Here is a 19,001-nt window from a genome sequence, read left to right as displayed (position 1 = left end):
CATTAGCTTACAAGTGGTAATTAAAGGATTGACTGAGACCACCCACAGAGGGAGAGAGAGAAAGTGTGTGTGTGCGAGTTAAATGCAGATAAAAAAGATAAGAGGACCAAGGAATGAGCTCAGGTACTCTCCAAACAAGGTAGTTTGGGGTGAAGAGAAAGAACCTGCAAAGAAAGCTGAGGAGTGGCCAAGGAGGTCGGTGGAAAGCCAGGAAAGTGAAGTACTAAGGAAAACAGAGAGAAACATTCAACTGATCCCCATTATTCCCAGATTCTGTGTTGGCAAATCTGTGTGCTCACTAAGGCTTATTTTTAACCCTGAAATGAATACTCAGATGTTTTCATTGTTACTCATGGACATGCATAGAGTGCCAAAAAATTTGAGTTGCTCAACAAAGATGATCCCAGCTGAAGTTGAACAAGGCAGCACTCTGCCTGCTTGTTTTAGTTCTCACATTGTAAACAAGTGTCATTTTTTGTGGCATATGTAGTACCACGTTTTTCTAATTTTTGTATTTTTTCTTGATGATTTCACTATTTAAAATGACTCTTAAGCAGCATGCTGAAGGGCTATCTAGTGTTTCTAAGTGTAAGAAGGCTGTGGTGTGTCTTATGGAGAAAATATATGTGTTAGATAAGTGTCGTGTAGGCGTGAGTTATAGTGCTATTGACTATCAGTTCAATATTAATGAGTCAACAATATATATTAGATAAGATGTCTTTAAACGTTAATACGCACAAAATGAGGTTATGTGTTGACTGATGAAAATGTTGTGACCAGAGGCTCACAGGAACTTAATTAACCCTGTGTTTAACCTAGGAACAACAGTTTAATATTTCTAATTCAGTATTTGTGACAACTTTAATAAAACAAAAATATTGCAAATAAACAGAACTGGATGTTTTCTAATGAGAGGCTTTATAAGGACAGCATAAAACACTAGAGGTTTAATAAAAATCACCTTACTGATTTTTTTTAATGTTGTGGGGAAAATGTTTATAATATTATAAGTAAAAATGGGTTGTAAAAACAAATGAGAAGAAGAAATGCAAGATCTGCACACTGGAAATTATAAAACATTGTTTGGAAAAATTAAAGATATAAAAAAATTGAGAGGTAATCCATGTTCATGGATTAGAAGACTCAAAAATGTTTTCAAGGTGACAATATCCCCAAACTGATTTATGCAATCCAACTGATCAATGCAATCCCTCTCAAAAATCCCAGTAGGCTATTTGGCAGAAATTGGCAAGATGATCCTAAAATGTATGTAGAAATGAAGAGAACTCAGAAGAGCCAAAATGATTTTTAAAAGGAACAAAGTTGGAGGACTTACATTTCCTGATTTTATTTATTTATTTGTTTGTTTGTTTATTTATCCATTCATTCTCTAAAACTATACTAATCAAAACAGTGTGATACTAGCATAAGAACAAACATATCAATAAATGCAACAAAACTGACAGAACAGAAACCTTTACATTTGGACAGCTGATTTTTAGCAAAGGTGCCAAGGAAATTGAGAAAGGAGAATAGATAAGTTTTTCAAGGACTTAGTGCTTGGGACAAATGGATATAGTCACATGCAGAAAAGTTAGAATCTTACCTCATAACAGTCACAAAAATAAACTGAAAATGGACCATAGACCTAAGTATAAAAGCTAAAATATTCAAAGTCCTAGAAGAAAACGTAGGAGAATATCTTCAAGATCTTGGGTTAGGCAAAGAATTCTCAAATCCAAAGGCACAATCCATAAAAGAAAAAAACCTGATAAATTTTACCTCATCATCAAAACTTAAAATTTTTGTGTTTCAAAAGAAACCTTTAATAAAATGAAAAGGCTAGCCATAAACTGGAAGAAAAAACTTGCCAATCATACATATGACAAAAAACTTGTATCCCAGAACTTATAAAATAGAACTCTCATAATTTAATAATAAGAAAAGGCACAATTAAAAATAGTCTAAATATTTGAGCATTTAACCAAAGAAAATATATGAATGCTTTAAATGTATTGAAAAAAAACTTCTCATTATTAGTCACTAGAGAAATGCAAGTTAAAGCCACAATATGATACCACTTGACACCTATTACCAAGGCTATAATAAAAAAGACAGACAATAAACAAATGTTGACAAGCATGTGGAGAAATTGGAATCCATATACATTGTTGGTGAAAAAGCAAAATGGTGTAGCCAGTTTGGAAATGGTTTGGCAGTTTCTTTAAAAGCTAAACATAAACTTACCATATGACCCAGCAATTCCACCTAGGTAACCACCCAAGAGAAATAAAAACATATATACACACAAAGATAACTATACTGATGTTAATAGAAGCATTATTTTTAAAATAGTAAAAAAACAGAAACAATCTAAGCGCCCATCACCTGGTAAATAGATAAAAAAAAAAATGTGTACCCCTGAAATGGATTACTACTAAGCAATAAAAAGGAATAAACTACTAATACATGTTACAACATGGATGAAACTCAAAAACACTATGCTGGCTCAGTGGGTTAAGCATTTGACTTTGGCTCAGGTCATGATCTCATGGCTTGTGAGTTCGAGCCCTGCGTGGAGCTCTGTGCTGACAGCTCAGAGCCTGGAGCTTGCTTCAGATTCTGTGTCTCTGGCTCTCTCTGGCTGTCCCCTGCTTGTTCTCTGTCTCTCTCTCTCTCAAAAATAAATAAACATTAAAAAAAATAAACAAAATGAAGTGTGTGTTATAGATAAGTGCCCTGGAATGACTCAAGCCTTTTTTTTTTTTTTTAATGACACAGAATCCTGCGTCTCCATCTCCTTCTCCCCCCACCCCCTGCTTATGCACTGTCACCCTCCCTCTTTCTTTCTCTCTCTCAAATATAAATAAACATTAAAAAAACCACTATGCTAATAAGTAAAAGAAGCCAGGTGCCCTACATATTATGTTTCCATGCACATGCAATGTCCTAAATGTAAATCTTTAGAGATAGAGAGCAGATAAGTGGTTGGCTGGGGCTGGGTGTGGAATGCAGACTGACTGTGAGGGAGGGATCTTTACAGAATGATGGAAGTGTTCTAAAAGCAGATTGTCATGATGGTTGCACAACTCTGTCAGTTTACTAAAAATCATTGAAGTGTACAGTTAAAACCGGTGAGTTTTATGATAAGTAAATTATGCCTCAATAAAGCTATTAAAATCATATAAACAGTATAATTCTAATTATATTAAAATTATGTATGTGTGCTCATACATGTAAAAAGATTATAATAATAAAAACAAAACTAATGTTTATTATTCATTAGTGGCAGGATTATAAGTGATTTAATTTTCTTCGTGCATTTTTTCTTTTCATGTTATGTACAATGAAAATATTAAGCATTTAATCAGAAAAGGTAATTAAAATAATTTTTACAGAAGCACTGATTCACTTTTTAATAGACTTTTCCTTAAGAACAAAGAAAATAACACATTCAATTTATTGCAAATTGAAGATACTATAGTTATTACCTCTCATTTATCTAGTAATCAAACTTCCAAACTACCTGGGACCCAGAAGAAGAAGCCCCAGTAGTCCCAAAGTCGAGGTACTTTATTTTGCACCAGTAAATGAAACTACCTTCATGGTCTAAGTCTTCTGATTCAAAACCACATGCAAATTAAGGCTGATTTAATAGCTTCATTTATTGAGCATTTATTTTGTGTTAAATATTATGTCAGGCCCTTGACATATCTGAGTATCATTGAATCTTCAGGAAGTATTAATATTTCATTTTGCATATGAAGAAACTGAAGCTTACAGAAGCTCCCCAACAGGTTCCATAGTTAAAAAGTGGTTAAAAATCCATCACCTTAATCCTGCACCCATGATATGAATCCTGAATATAAGATCTGAATCACTCTAGCAATATTTCTGAGGAGAAAGCATTCTCAAATAGATTCAGGAAACCCTGTATACCTAGTGTCATTCTTCCTTGGAAACATGTGAACATATCAAGAAATCAAAAACTAAAGATATTAACTTTGTTCAATGCAGGATGTCTCAGACCGATTAACTATGAATACTCACCTCCTTTTAAAATGTACCACATATTAACAGTCCCATTTTACACAATTTAGGAATTATTCTAGGTCCTTACTTGATGCAGCAGAATTTGCTATCTACTTAATCTATCAGCCAATATCCGATTTGATCTTCCTCCTAAATAAGAGAACCTTCATTTTATTTGAAGTGGCAATATGCCCAGCTAAAATGGATGTGGTCCTATGACTAGAACAAAGACAGAAGGATGCTGAGTCCCTAATGCCTTTTGAACCATATTTCATCCTTAGACTACCAACTTTCAGATATTTACATGTAAGAGAAATAAATTTCTATCATGGTTAAACAACTATTACCATGGGTTTTACATTAAATGCAACTGAAGTAAATCTAACAGAGCCTTGGTAATCTAGTTTGCCCCTTCATTTTCAAGTAGATTATGAAAGATATATTAGAAGTAGCAAAAAGGAGGGAACAACTTGCTTAAAAGTTCATACAGAATTAATTAATTAACCCTTGACAGACGAGGGGGCATCATATTTACCATCAATCATCTCGGGACTATTTAATCATTATGATTTGGACTCGACAAGAAAATACTCAATTATTTTCAGAATATTTGGTAAATAAAATAAGGATACAGGCTGAACATCAAAAACATTAAACTTATATAAAGCTATGAGTCATTATCTGTAGATAATAACATAGGTAGAATAAAATTCTTTGGTTCCTGATGATTACAGCTGAAAGAAGTATTTTTACCTTATCCTCATCCAAAAAAGAGGATATAAAGTAATGATTCTCAGAAATGTGTTCATCAAAACATTAGTTCCACAGGATGTTACTAGGTGTTTGGGGGAAAAATGGGTTTTATAGTCAAATAGTAATAACTGGCAATAAATGGAGCTTTACTACACTTATCTGTCCTATGTATATCCAAAAGGAGGTTGTCATATGATATTGTCAAAATCAGTTTGACCATGAAATCTTTTCTCTTCATGTATCTCAAATATCCCAAAACAGAACACTGGTTTGAGGAACAATAGCATAACAAATACAACAGATCAAAAATGTTAAGAATGTTTCTTTGTAAATTTCAAAGTCTTTTAATAACTGTATGCAGACATATCTCTTCATTTTATTCTCCCTTTTATTATCTGTTCTTTAAATGGATGCTACTATTTTTCAAAATTCCAAAATTCTTTGTAAAAAGCTCAAACCTCATCATTATACATCAGAACCTCAGTTTAATACTGTAAGAATAGAATTCAGTAAAAGGCAATACACTGGATCTCAACAAGGAATTTTCAAAAGACCCACTATAAAGAAATTTTATGTAAGAGTTGCTAAAAAACAGAATCAACATTCAAAGAGAGTTCAGGCTGCAGCAAAGTACAACTGGAGGGGGTGCCATTTACACTGCATGCTGTCCAATACAACTTATTGTGTCAAAGAAAATATTCCATATCTGTGATAGACAAGATGACACCAGCCAAATGTGGCTATTGAACACTTGAACTGTGACTGAAAATGAGGAACTAAATATGTAATTTTATTCAATTTTAATTAATTCAAATTCAAATAGGCATATGTAGCTGTGGCTAACATATTGGACAGGGCAGGTCAAGGATTATGGCCCAGAGAGTTTCACTGCAATGTGATAGGTGTCCCTTGTGTTGTGCAACATGTAGGATTCACTTTTGGGAGTAAAATGAGGGATCACTTAGGTCCGTAGCAAAAACTCTCATAATTTTAGTGAGACACTACTAAGTCCATTGAATATACTCAATAAACAGCTTCGCTTTAACAAAGTCAACACATAACAGAGGAAATGATACCATTTAATATATAAAACACAAAAACTGAATGCCCTTATAAATTATTTACTTCAGACTTTGCAATTTTTAGTTTGAATACAACATCACCATAATAGTCTCAATAATTAGTCTCCAAAATTAGTCAATAAAACTTTACTGTTATTGTTTTTAAAATTATTTCATTATTTGAGCAGCTGGGTGGCTCAGTTGATTAAGTGTCATACTCCTGATTTTGGCTCAGGTCATGATCTCATGGTTCGTGAGTTCAAGTCCTGCGTTGGGCTCTGTGTTGACAGCATGGAGCCTGCTTGGGATTCTCTCTCTCTCTCTCTCTCTCTCTCTCTCTCTCTCTGCCCCTCCCCCACTTACACTCTCTCTCTTTCTCCCTCTCAAAATAAATAAACATTTAAACAATTATTTTACTATTTTTAGTATTTGTTGCACATGATTTTTGGTGTTTAAGGTTTACAGAAGTAGCATTTTTCTCTAAGATTTGTAAGGAAAGTAATTTGAAAAAAAAGAAAAAAATAAGTTCTTTAGTCTTTAGGATATGTACCTTCAGTTCTAGAAGGCAAAATTTGTCTAAAAATACAAATCTCAAAATGAATTTTCTACTGATGACAATTCTGTCAAATACAATTTAAGGCTTATGAACTTAGTGACTTTCAAATAGAAGAAAAATTATATAATGACTCTATTTTGTATATCCAATGAAAGAAAAGGACACATTTGTGGGGTGTGCCTGGGTGGCTCAGTTTGTTGAGCGTCTGACTTAGTCTCAGGTCATGATATCGTGGTTTGTGGGTTCAAGCCCTGCATTGGGATCCCTGCTGATGGCACGGAGCCTGGAGCCTGCTTCGGATTCTGTGTCTCCCTCTCTCCCCACCCCTCCCTCACGCACAGTCTGTCTCTCTCTCTCTTTCAAAAATAAATAAATATTAAAAAAAAAAAGAAAAGGACACATTTGCTTTAATCACTTATATGTAATATTAGTGATGAAACCTTAGTTTTTTTCTTGTAAGTACTGAATAAAGCAGCGTGCAATAAACATGATACTGATATTTTACATTACTTACACAGTAACACATTAACATTACTTACACAGTAATATCTTCATTCAGCTTCTCTTGAGACTGAGTACAATTCTGGTGATTTGCTGTAACACAGTTTTTTAAATTATGAAGGCAATTAATTTATAATTGGCCACACTGTTTCATACATAGCCCTCCAAATGAAATATAATGCACCCTCAAGAAAATGGACTTAATATCTTATGGTTTATGATCATCTTAACTTTCTATTCTTTAACCTAAAGTTTGAAACTATTATTGCTCCTCTCAAAAAGAACTCGTGCAATGTGAAAAATTGTAAGGAAATATTAACTATGTGTCTCATATCTGGAAAAAATTCTTTAGGACATCTCTGATTCCAGACAAAAGTTGTGTAAGTAATAGTAATAGAATTCATCTTTCCTGCTGAGATTATGCATTTAGAATTCAGTTTGAGATATCCCAGGGAATAATTTAGAAAGTCCAAGAAAAGCAGGAACACATGTGAAAAATTCTAGAAGTAACAGTCATGGTAAAAATTTAAGTGAAGCTCATTGAAATATGTTGGGTGAAACAAGGATAGCAACATAATAAAACAGTATTTAAAATAATCTTTGGATTATAAATTTTATATGTAAACTCTTCTAAGAGTTTTTTTTTTAAGTTTATTTATTTGAGAGAGAGAGAGAGAGAGAGAGAGAGAGAGAAGGGAAAATGAGCAGAAGAGGGACAGGGAGAGAATCCCATGGGATTCACAACACAGGGCTCGATTCCACGACCATGAAATCATGATCTGAGCCGAAATCAAAAGTCAGATGCCCAAAATATTGAGCCACCCAGGCGCCTCTACATGTACACTTTTCTATACATCTTCTGGTAAAAAATACACCATACATTAATTATTATATCAAGGTTGTGATTTCACAAACAGCACAAAACAGTGGTCAATATCCACTATCCACTATCATAATTTTCTTTCTTAAAACTTTTTCAATAAACATTTGAAATGAATTCTAGACATCTCATCTGTTCATCTTTTACATAACTGCACCATCATCACATATGATAATGTCTATGATCTTTATATGCGAACAATAATCTTTTCCTTATTCCATTTATGGAATTATGGTAAGAAAACATTTTAAAGAAATTTATTCCACATATTAGAATTAATACAGAAGTACTAAACTCTAGTGGAAAGTTTTAATGAAATTAACTGAGCTAATTAAGAGAATAAACATTTTTCGTAAAAATGGTACCTAAAATCACATAAAAATGGCATATTCTCATTTTGGAGATTATAGTAATAGAGGTAGCATATGCAAAAGTTAAGTGCTGGCACAAAAATGGGCCCTTGATCAGTGACAGTTATTATTCATATTTTCATTTGTTGGAACAAATAATCCTCTTCTACATTTCTCCAGAAAATCAATGTTAAGTTGAAGGTATATAATTTAATGTCCTCACTTCTCTTTAATAATATGTTGTACCAATAGTATCCATGTATTTATCTAAACCTTTACCAAACCTCTTTTGGTATGGTTTGGTAAACGTTCACCACATTTGACAAACACCACAATGAAATTTAAAAAACCTGGAGAAGGCCTAACCAAAATCAAAAGTCAAAATTCAAAGCAATATCAGTAGTTATGTTCTGCCCATCCTGTCTAAAGCTGGTAAGAGAATCAATTATAGAGTAGCTCTAACAAAATGAATATTCCTAAGCATATTGGCTTAGGTTGCTAGATTGTTCCTTCCCTCCTTCTTTCCCTCACTCATTCATTTGGAGAGAGACACAGTTGGCAGTCAATAAATATTTACTCAGTGAATTGGTGGCTTCATTTGTTTAACAAACAGAATAGCATCCTTAATTTAGCTTCTATCATTAAAATACTAAAAATTAATTGTGTAGACAGGAGATCATCACATGAAAAGACAAAGAAGTGGAAGCAATGGCTTTATCCTGCTCAAACAAGACTAGGACACTTAAAAGATTAGCCTTTAGGTGGAAAACAAGAGGATATATGTTAGTATTTAAATTTAAATAGGACAGAGAGGGGAAGTACAGTATATAAAGCTAGGCTTATGTCTAAAAGACAGTTCAAGTTTTAATGACACATTTATCTCAGTTATAATAAACAGCTACAAGGATGCTTCTTATTGTATAATTTGTGGAAAACATAAAATCAGGGAATTACTAATATTTTTAATATCCTTCAGATTAAAAAAAAAGGCTATGGATACTATGTCAGTGCATAAAATTACTGGATTTACCTCTAAAGAATGTTACCTTGAAGAACACGACCCTGAAATAGGATACTACAAAGGTAATGATACATGAAAGACATCTATAACTATGGGAAATATAAAAACACCTTTTCCCCTATGCCTGATTATTAGATTTCCCTCCTATCTTTATTCAGGGTATTTGTCTCTAGTATCGTAATTTTCTGCATGCTCATTTTGGCTTCCTTGCTGCATTATGTTCTACAATCCCATGCATGTCTATATACGATTAATGAAACTTGAAGCAGTTATCTGAGAGATTTTGTCACTTTTGATTTCTTCTTTTTAAAGTGTGTATTATGGGGGTTCCTGGGTGGCTCAGTCAGTTAAGCATCTGACTTCACCTGAGGTCATGATTTCATGGCTAGTGAGTTTGAGCCCCCTGTCAGGCTCTGTGCTGACAGCTCAGAGCCTGGAGCTTGCTTCAGATTCCATGTCTCTGGCTCTTTCTGTCTGTCCCCTGCTCATGCTTTCCCTCCTCTCTCTCTCTCTCGAAAATAAATAAACATTAAAAAAATAATAAAGTGTGTATTATAAATAAGTGCCCTGAAATGGCTCAAGCCTTTGATTAAATCACGATATGATGATCACTTTTGATAGGAAATTATTTAATTTCCTGGAGAGACAAGTTGAGGTACACTCAGTCTCAGATGATTTTTTTTTTTTTTTTGAGAGAGAAAGCAAGTGAGGGAGAGGGGCAGAGGGAGAGAGACAGAATCTCAAGCAGGCTCCACGCTCAGCACAAAGCCTGACTTGGGGCTCGATCCCATGACCCTGGGATCATGGCCTAAGCCGAAATCAAGAGTTGGGTGCTCAACCAACTGAACCACCCAGGTGCCCCTCAGATGATTTTTATATACTATGAACGGAAATGGCTTTTGGACTTGAACTGCAACAATGGTTCTCTTCTGGGTCTTCAGCCTGCTGGCCCACCTGGCAGATTTTGTATATATCAGCTTCATAATGGCATGAGCCAATTCCTTAACAAAAATTTCTTTCTCTTTCTCTCTATAAATATATACACATGCACTCACATCCTTTTGGTTCTGCTTCTTTGACAAATACTAATACAGACTTTGGTTCTTTAGTCCCTGGCAATATGGAAGCATAAAGACTTATATACATATCATGTAGATACTGTTTGACAATATACAAATCTGTATTATGAGCTCTCTGTTTGTTTTATTTAATGCTTTTGAGTCCCCAGAAACATAGAAAAATAAATACTGTGCTCACTTGTATTGGTTTTGACTAGACATCCACTAATAAGGTTATCACTCATTTCTCCTAAAATCAGTGACATTACAGGAAGACAGGCTCCGTTTACCAGTGATGCCAGTAATCCCAGGATCATGAGTGTGATGTCCAGTCTGTCAGCAAAGCGAAACTGAGGAAAACAAAACATAGTAGCATTACAGCTGTAAAAAACAAAAATAAAACCAACCTACAGTTTTTGCCATCAAGTAAATGTTATTTCATAAATTAAGAGACTCAATAAATGTGTAAAATCATGGAAAAGTATTTTATATATAAAATTAAAAAAAGGATCCCTGATATTAATGATTTACAATGTATTTTGAAGAAGTTGTTGCTGGTTGTTGAAGAAGTTGCTATAAAGTAGCTCTATCTCTAAAATAAACATTTAAAAGATTTTTTAAAAATTAAAAAAATAAAGTAGCAAAATCTGTACAAATTATGCATCTATGACACAGGTCAGATAGATGTGGGTATGAATCAGAAACTTCCTTCCATTTGGTTGATTCTAAAATAAATTAATATATTTTGAAACACTGCAATGACAATATCTTGGCTTATGGACAGTTGAACTTCAAACTTTCAATTCTTTAGGTTTATCAACATCATAGCAATGATAAAAGTAAGTGCAGTGAACGGTAACCATGTGGTAAAAATTAGTTCACCAAATATAATAAATTATATTTTTCATTCTTATTTAAATTCCTTTGATTTTTTTCTAGCTGGGGCAGTATCTATTCCATAAGCTTATTTATAATAATAATTTGTAAGTCTGTTTGGAATAAGAAAAAGATAATTGAAAAAGAGAAGAAAGAAATCATTGAAAGCCAAATACTGAATGCTTTATATTCTATTCTATAGCAGATCCCAACAATGCTATTCCAAAACAAAAACATGAACAAAACTTGAAAATACGGATTATTTATCTTACTGAGAGGTCAAGATAAAATGTATAGTGGTACTGAAATGAAATTAGATTTGTATAAAAGCAAGAGGAACTTAGTACATATTTTATGAGTGGAGACTGAAAAAATTTAATGTATTACCATTTATTCATATGATAGCTAATAAATATTTATGGAGTAACTGCCACAGTATTGTACTTGGTACTACAGATGATAAGAGGGCATCTGTTCATCCACCTTCCTCCATAACAGTGTGTTATGTCTTTGATAAAGTTTGTCATGTTCTGCTACTTCCCAGGTTTTTTAGAATTTGACTTTTGAAAAAGCAGGTACTGTTTTGTGTGAATTTCTAATGATACTGATAGCCAGAATGACATACAGATTAGAGTAGGTAGAGGAATTGTTTTGGGAACACATTCCTGAAAATGGTCCTTGAACATAATCCTAAAGACATATGCTAACATACTTTTTTTAGGTATATGTTTTATAAAATATTTACATAATTATTTTTTATTTAAAAGAATTTATATACTTTGAAAATAACCAAGCGACTTTTATCAATGTATGCATCACACACACATGCACACACTTTTTTTTTTTTTTTTTTTTTTTTTTTCAAAATTGGGATCATTGTGTAAATACTGTGCTTTTTTTCTTATCCCTTATTATGGAAACGTTGGGTTAATTATATTTTTTCCTATGAGAGGTAATATTTTAATTACTTATAAAATTACCCTTCTTCCCCCCACAATAGATGTGAACTATCAATCATTTTTTTTTTTTAAATGTTTATTTATTTTTGAGAGAGAAAGTGAGACAGAGTGTGAGTGGGGGAGGGCCAGAGAGAGGGAGACACAGAATCGGAAGCAGGCTCCAGGCTCTGAGCTGTCAGCACAGAGCCCGACATGGGGCTCGAACTCATGGACAGTGAGATCATGACCTGAGCTGAAGTCGGACGCCCAACCGACTGAGCCACCCAGGTGCCCCTGAACTATCAATCATTTTAAGCACTACTAACAATTCCCTAAAATTGTATGACATATGTACTTTTTAACTGATTTCACTTACTATCTCAATAGGTCCAACAATTTGTTTTCTTACTTTGGGGAGTTCTTGTAGTTTTCTGGAAAATAAATGTTGAAGATGGAAAGGTTACAATGTAAATATAACTGCAGATTTTTCCAGTTAAAATTGTTCCTAACTATCAAATCTCACTCTTGATAGCAAATCCGCATCAACAATGAAATTTTAAAAACACACTTAAGGATATACAGTACAAGGTTTTTATCATAATCAATGGGAAAACTAAGTTGTCACTGGCTATGTCTACATTAGTTAGGATAACAAGTGAAGGCAAACCTCTGGAATAGAAATTTTTTAATTGCGGTTAGTTAAGTACATTCATATGGTGCTCCCATCACCACCATCCATCCACAGAACTTTTATCTTGAAAAACTGACTCTATACCCATTAAACAGTAATTCCCCTTCTTCTCTCTTGGCCCTAGCTTCTGGCAACTACCATTCTATTTTCTCTCTCTATGAATCTGACTACCTTAGGTACCTCATGTAAGTAGGACTATATAGTATCTTGTTCTTTTCTGTAGGGTTTATTCACTCTATTCTGTAGGGTTAAATACCTTCAATGTTTATCTATGTTGCAGCACATGTCAGAATTTTTCTCCTTTTTAAGGCTGATTACTATTCCATTGTATGTATATGTATATAACATATTTTATTTATCCATCCATCCACTCATCAGTCAATGAACACTTTCAGAGTGCTTCTACTCTTTGCCTACTATGAATAATGCTGCTATGAATATGGGTATACAAGTATCTTTTCAAATCCCCACTTTCAATTCTTTTGGGTAAATAACTAAGATCAAAATTGCTGGATCACATGATTATTTTTAATTTTTTGAGGAACCATTATACTGTTTTCCATAGCAGCTGCACTATTTTATATTCCTATCAACCATGCACAAGGATTTTCTACATACTCACCAATACTTGCTATGTTATATTTTGTTTTTTAATTATTATTTTTAATAGCATACATCTTAATGGGTATAAGGTGGTAGATTGGAATTTTTAAGATTTGTAACAAGAGGAAATGTAAGCTTTTAATGAAAGAAGTACTATTAAGTATGCATTAAATAAGTATAACATGAATTTTGTCCCCCACTGAAAATTTCCTTTCTTAGCTCACATTTCAAGTCCAGATGAAAACTATAGGTTTTATTCATTGCTTTCACAGAAATCTGTCAATTAAAGACACATACACATACAACATTCTTATACATTAAAGGAAGACTAGAGGGCAACATTAAGTTTTCGAAAAAAGACATCACAGAAGGATGAACTTCTGACTCTCCTCTCCAGCTTTGTAACACAGCTCCATCAGCTTTGATAAATGTCAAGTCACTTAATTTTATTCCCTCTGAGGTTAAAAATTCATTTAAATACTGGGCCATTTTGTTCTGAGATGTTTCACAGATGACAACAAGTGCTTTAAGATTGTAAAGCCCTTCCTTTACCTCAAATGCTGATTTGAAAGTTTTTATTTTATTATTTAAGTAATCTCTACCTCCATCATGGGGTTCAAACTCATGACTCTGAGATCAAGAGTGGCATGCTCCTCTTGACTGAGCCAGCCATGAACTCCCCACATCCCCCCAACAAATGCTGATTTTAGCTAAGACTCAGTAAGCTCTGTTTTCAAATTTGTTTCAGGGAAATATTTCTGTCTTTCATTGACCTTCATGAAAAGCCTCTGAAGGAGGGTTTGGGTGGTCTTTTGAAAGTCTCTTTTCTACCAGAATTTAAAGCAGAAAATAGTACATGAGGAGATATGGTGGGAACTGCCTTTCTGGCTATTTGTAGCCCTGCATTAAGGAAACAAGCTATCAAAAGAGGTCCTCTTGACTTTTACAGCTTATACATCTAAATTTAACGCCATTATTAAAATAAAAGTGAAACAAATAGACTTTAAGCTATTTCAATTTTAAATCTAGTAAATTAATGGATTATAGGTATAGGAAATTTTTCTAACATACAAACATACATAAACACACAGACATCTATTCAGTGAAAAAATAATCAGAATCCAGTATTTTCCTGCATTAAATGTGCCACATGGACTGAAGGATCCCTAGAGAACTGAATTGAAAATATTCAGGTATTTCTTCTCTTGTACTGGTAAGCTACAAGAAATTCACTGATTATGTTGAATTCCAGCACAAAAATAGCACTGCTATTTTTGGAAAAAATTACAAACATTTTTGCTATAGCTTTGAAAAGGATAAAGCATATCTGAAATTGCAGAAGGCTTTCAGTAGAATCTAGACAAAGCTTACCCGTTTCTCAGATAATTTTCTTGCATCTCTTCAGCTCTTTCAGAATTTGCCATCTTTTCACAATTTAATTCTTCTGAAATATTAATAAATATATCATGACCATGCATTCTTTACATCCCTAACAGCTTCTGAAAAAGTGTGATGCTGAGTTTCACCCTGCCGTCCCACTCTGCACCCTAATTGAAGTATCTGGTTAGGTAGCTCATTTATTCAGATTTTATCATTGAATTTACAGTTTTGTTGCTTTATTCTCAGCTTAGATTTGAAGCTAATAAAAATTCTAGAAATGAAATAAAAGGAAAGCCAGATCCTGTGCACAATGCATGTTTTTTCAGGACACTGGATTGTATTCCTACACTGCCACTAATTTGATTGTAATTCATGACACTTTTAAATGTATCTCATGTTTAGTTTTCTCTATAAAAAGTTGATGCAACAGGGGGCACCTGAATGGCTCAGTCAGTTAAGCAACCGACTGGATTTCTGCTCAGGTCATGGTCTCACATTTCATGAGATGGAGCCCCGCGCTGTGTTCTGCTGACTGCATGGAGCTTGCTTGGGATTCTCTCTCTCCCTCTCTCTCTCTGCTCCTCCCCCACTAGCACTCTTTCTCTCAAAATAAATAAACATTTTTTAAAAAGTTGAGGCAACAGTTTCTGTTAGCCAGCAGTTTGAAATTTGTTTTTAATGTTTATTTATCTTTGAGAGAGAGAGAGAGAGAGAGAGAGAGAGAGAGAGGGAGAGAGAGCGTGCGCAAGCCAGGGTAGGGGCAGAGACAGAGAAGGAGACACAGATGCCAAAGCAGGCTCCAGGCTCTGAGCTGTCAGCACAAAGCCGGATGCAGGGCTCAAACTCATGAATCGTGAGATCATAACCTGGGCTAAAGTCTGCCTCTTAACCAACTGAGCCAGCTAGGCACCCATATTAGCCACCAGTTTGAAGGAATACGGTATCTAATTTACCAAATATAAGCAAGTTAGAGCTTCTCTCATGTACAGTTATCAAAAAATTAGAATATTTTGAAAACCCATTCATCATTAAAATTATATTAAGAATAATGTATACTTCCTTGGGATGACACTTCAGAATCTTAGCCTGTCTTAAGATTGGAATTATGTACATAAATTTTCATTTCATTGCAAATGTAGAGATATTTTGACTGAATCTTACTTGTTAGGAAATATACCATATTACCTATATTGAGATAATTATAAATAGTATGGATTTAAATTGTAGAGTAGAGTTACTAATGAAATATTACCCAAGTGTCTGAAAAAAGCAAACAAACAATACCGTTTTTAATAGTAAGCTTCTCCATGAAGGAATAAGGCTCAATGAGTCAATTTTTAGTGGCTGATAAATAAAGCATGATATGAATACATTGGCATACTTTTCCTTTTTCATAAATCAATGGTCATAATTTCACATAAGAAATATTTACAACTGCCATACTTGACTTTACATTATCTCCAGTTATTTGACATATATGTAAGGGAAATAATAAAATAGACTCTACCAATCATTTGAATTTTACAGAAGTTAACAGCTATACTAAAAACCTTACAAATCCATAAAAAGAAATCAAAACAATTTGGGCTTACCTCAGTGAGTGCATGATCCGTTCATTTAAACCAAAATTGTGTGTGGTTTCTCTCCTCAGCAAATACCTAAGTGTACTCTTAAACTGTGCTTTACTAAGCTTATTTTCTGATCATTATGTAATATCTGATTATGACAATGGTGACTTTCCAGGTAAAGCACACAATGTTCTTCATGCCATACTGCACATGGGAAACAAAGTGAGCAAAAAACACCCCCACTGAGCCAAAGAAATACCTTTTAAAGATCTGTAGTGTCTTTAATTTTCTTTTGTGCTTTTCTCAAATCTATATCATGTTCACTGACACATTCTTATATTACAATTCTTAGTTACCCTATTAGATTGTATTTCTTTACTTACTCCTTCATAAATTCCTTGAAAAAGGTGTTAAGATTGCATTATGTATCAGCTGCTAGTTTATAGAACTAAAAACATATGTTCCCTTCTCCTGAAGAACTCACATGCCCCCCTCCACTTTTTTCTCTATACTATGTCCTTGCTGCTCAGTGTGGTCCCAAGACCAGTAGCATCTGCAACACGTGGGGCTTTACTAGACATGCAGAATTAATTTTTTTAAATTATGGCAGAATATACATAAAACTTAATATTTTAACCATGTTTAAGTTACCATTCGGTGACATTAAATACATACACAATGTGCAAGCATCACCAGTACAGAAATTTTTTATAATGCCAAACTGAAACTCTGTACCCATTAAAAAATTTTCCATTTTTTCTTTTCTCCAGTCCCTAGTCACCACCATTCTGCTTTCTGTCTCTATGAAGTTGCCTATTCTAGGCATCTCAGATAAGTAGAATGGTACCAATATTTTTCCCTTTGTGTCAGGCTTATTTCATTCAGCATGTTTTCAAGTTTCATCCATGATATGTCATGTATCAATGTTTCATTCCTTTTTTTTTTAAGTTTATTTATTTATTTTGAGAGAGAGGGAGAGAGAGAATCTCAAGCAGGCTCCACACTGCAGCTGCAGAGCCTGACATGGGGCTTGATCTCATGAACTGAGAGCTTATGACCTGAGCCGAAATGAAGTTGGACACTTAACTGAATGAGCCAGCCACGTGCCCCAAAATTTCTTTCCTTTTTAAGGCATAGTATATATGTACATATACCACAGTTTGTTTACCCATTCATTTGTTGATGGACATTTGGATTGTTTCCACCTGTTAGTGACTGTGAATAGTGCTACTATGAACATTGGTATATGAATATTGGAGCCCTCTTTCAATTCTTTTGGAATTGAAGTGGAAATAATGGATCATATATCAATTCTGTTTACCTTTTTAAGAAACTGTCATATTGCTTTTCACAGTAGGTGTACCATTTTACATTCCTACCAGCAAAGCACAAAAGTTCCAGTTTCTCCATATCTTCACCGATACTTTTATTTTCTAGTTTATTGGTAATAGTAATCCTGACAGGTATAAAGTGGTCTCATTATGGTTTTGATTTGCATTTCCCTAATGACTACTGAAATTAAGCATCTTTTAATGTATTCATTAGCCATTTGTATGTCTTCTTTGCAGAAATGTGTATTTAAGTCACTGCCCATTAAACATTTTTTTTTATACTTAACTTGTAGTTCCTTATGTATTCTGGATATTAAATCATTATCAGATTATAGGATTTGCAAATACTCTCTCCCATTCTGTGGGTTGTCTTTTCAGTCTTGTAATTGTAGCCTTTGATGCACAGAAGTTTTTTATTTTGATGATGTTAAATTTATCTATTTTTGCTTTTTATTGCCTGGGCTTTGGTATCATAGTCAAGACATTATTACCAAATCCAATGTCATAAAGCTTTTCTCTGTTTTTTTTTTTTCTAAAGGTTTGATAGTTTTAGCACTTACATTTAGATCTTTAATCCATTTTGAGTTAATATTTCCACATGGCGTAAAATAAAGGGTCTAGCTTCATTCTTTTATATGTAGATATCAAGTTTTGCCAGCACCATTTATTGAAAACACTGTTTTTCTCCACTGAATGGTCTTGACATCCTTGTTGAATATCATTTTATCATATATGTGAGAGCTTATTTTGGGGCTATTTTATTCCATTTGTCTATATGTCTTTATGCTAGTTCTACATTCTTTTGATTACTATAGCTGTGTAATATATTTTGAAATCAGGAAGTGTGACTCTTCCAAATTTGTTCTTTTTCAAGATTGTTTTTGCTATTTTCAAGATTATCTTTGCTCTTTGCCATTTTGCTACTGTTTTGCTATTGTTCAGCTATTTGCTATTTTTGCTATTTGCTATCTTTTTAAAGATTGTTTTTTTATTTGCTATTAAAACTATAGGATTTTTAGGATGGGTTTTCCTATTTATGCAAAAAAATGTTATTGGGATTTTCATATGGGTTACATTGAATCTGTACATCACTTTCAGTAATACTTTTGGTCCTCTTAGATCTGTAGATCACTTTCAGTCATATTAATAATATTATAAGTCTTCCAGTCCATGAACATAGAATGCCTTTTCATTCATTTCTGTCTTCTTTCCTTGACTAAGTTTATTTCCAAGTATTTTATGATAATATTATAATGGAATTGTTTTCTTAATTTTCTTCCCTGATTGTTAGTGGGTAGAAAAGCAATTAATATTTTTTTAGATTCCACATATGAGATCATACAATATTTGTCCTTCTCTGACTTATTTCATCTAGCATAGTTCCTTCAAGACTCATCATAAA

At 33.6% G+C, this 19,001-nt stretch overlaps 1 protein-coding gene across 1 annotated transcript in view; it reads right to left on the bottom strand.

The window, feature by feature from the left end:
- Positions 1-19,001, bottom strand: part of ABCB5 (ATP binding cassette subfamily B member 5) — a 127,317-nt gene that overhangs the window by 95,719 nt on the left and 12,597 nt on the right. The window contains exons 2-5 of the mRNA XM_042927597.1: positions 14,692-14,764; positions 12,403-12,457; positions 10,412-10,562; positions 6,942-6,996 (exon numbers count right to left, since the gene is read on the bottom strand). Coding sequence (XP_042783531.1) covers positions 6,942-6,996; positions 10,412-10,562; positions 12,403-12,457; positions 14,692-14,744 — 314 coding nt within the window. The 5' untranslated portion in view covers positions 14,745-14,764. The remainder of the gene's footprint in view (positions 1-6,941; positions 6,997-10,411; positions 10,563-12,402; positions 12,458-14,691; positions 14,765-19,001) is intronic.

The sequence above is a fragment of the Panthera leo genome, chromosome A2, assembly GCF_018350215.1.
Source record: "Panthera leo isolate Ple1 chromosome A2, P.leo_Ple1_pat1.1, whole genome shotgun sequence".
Classification (NCBI taxonomy): Eukaryota; Metazoa; Chordata; class Mammalia; order Carnivora; family Felidae; genus Panthera; species Panthera leo.
This window is presented reverse-complemented; position numbering and strand designations above follow the sequence as displayed.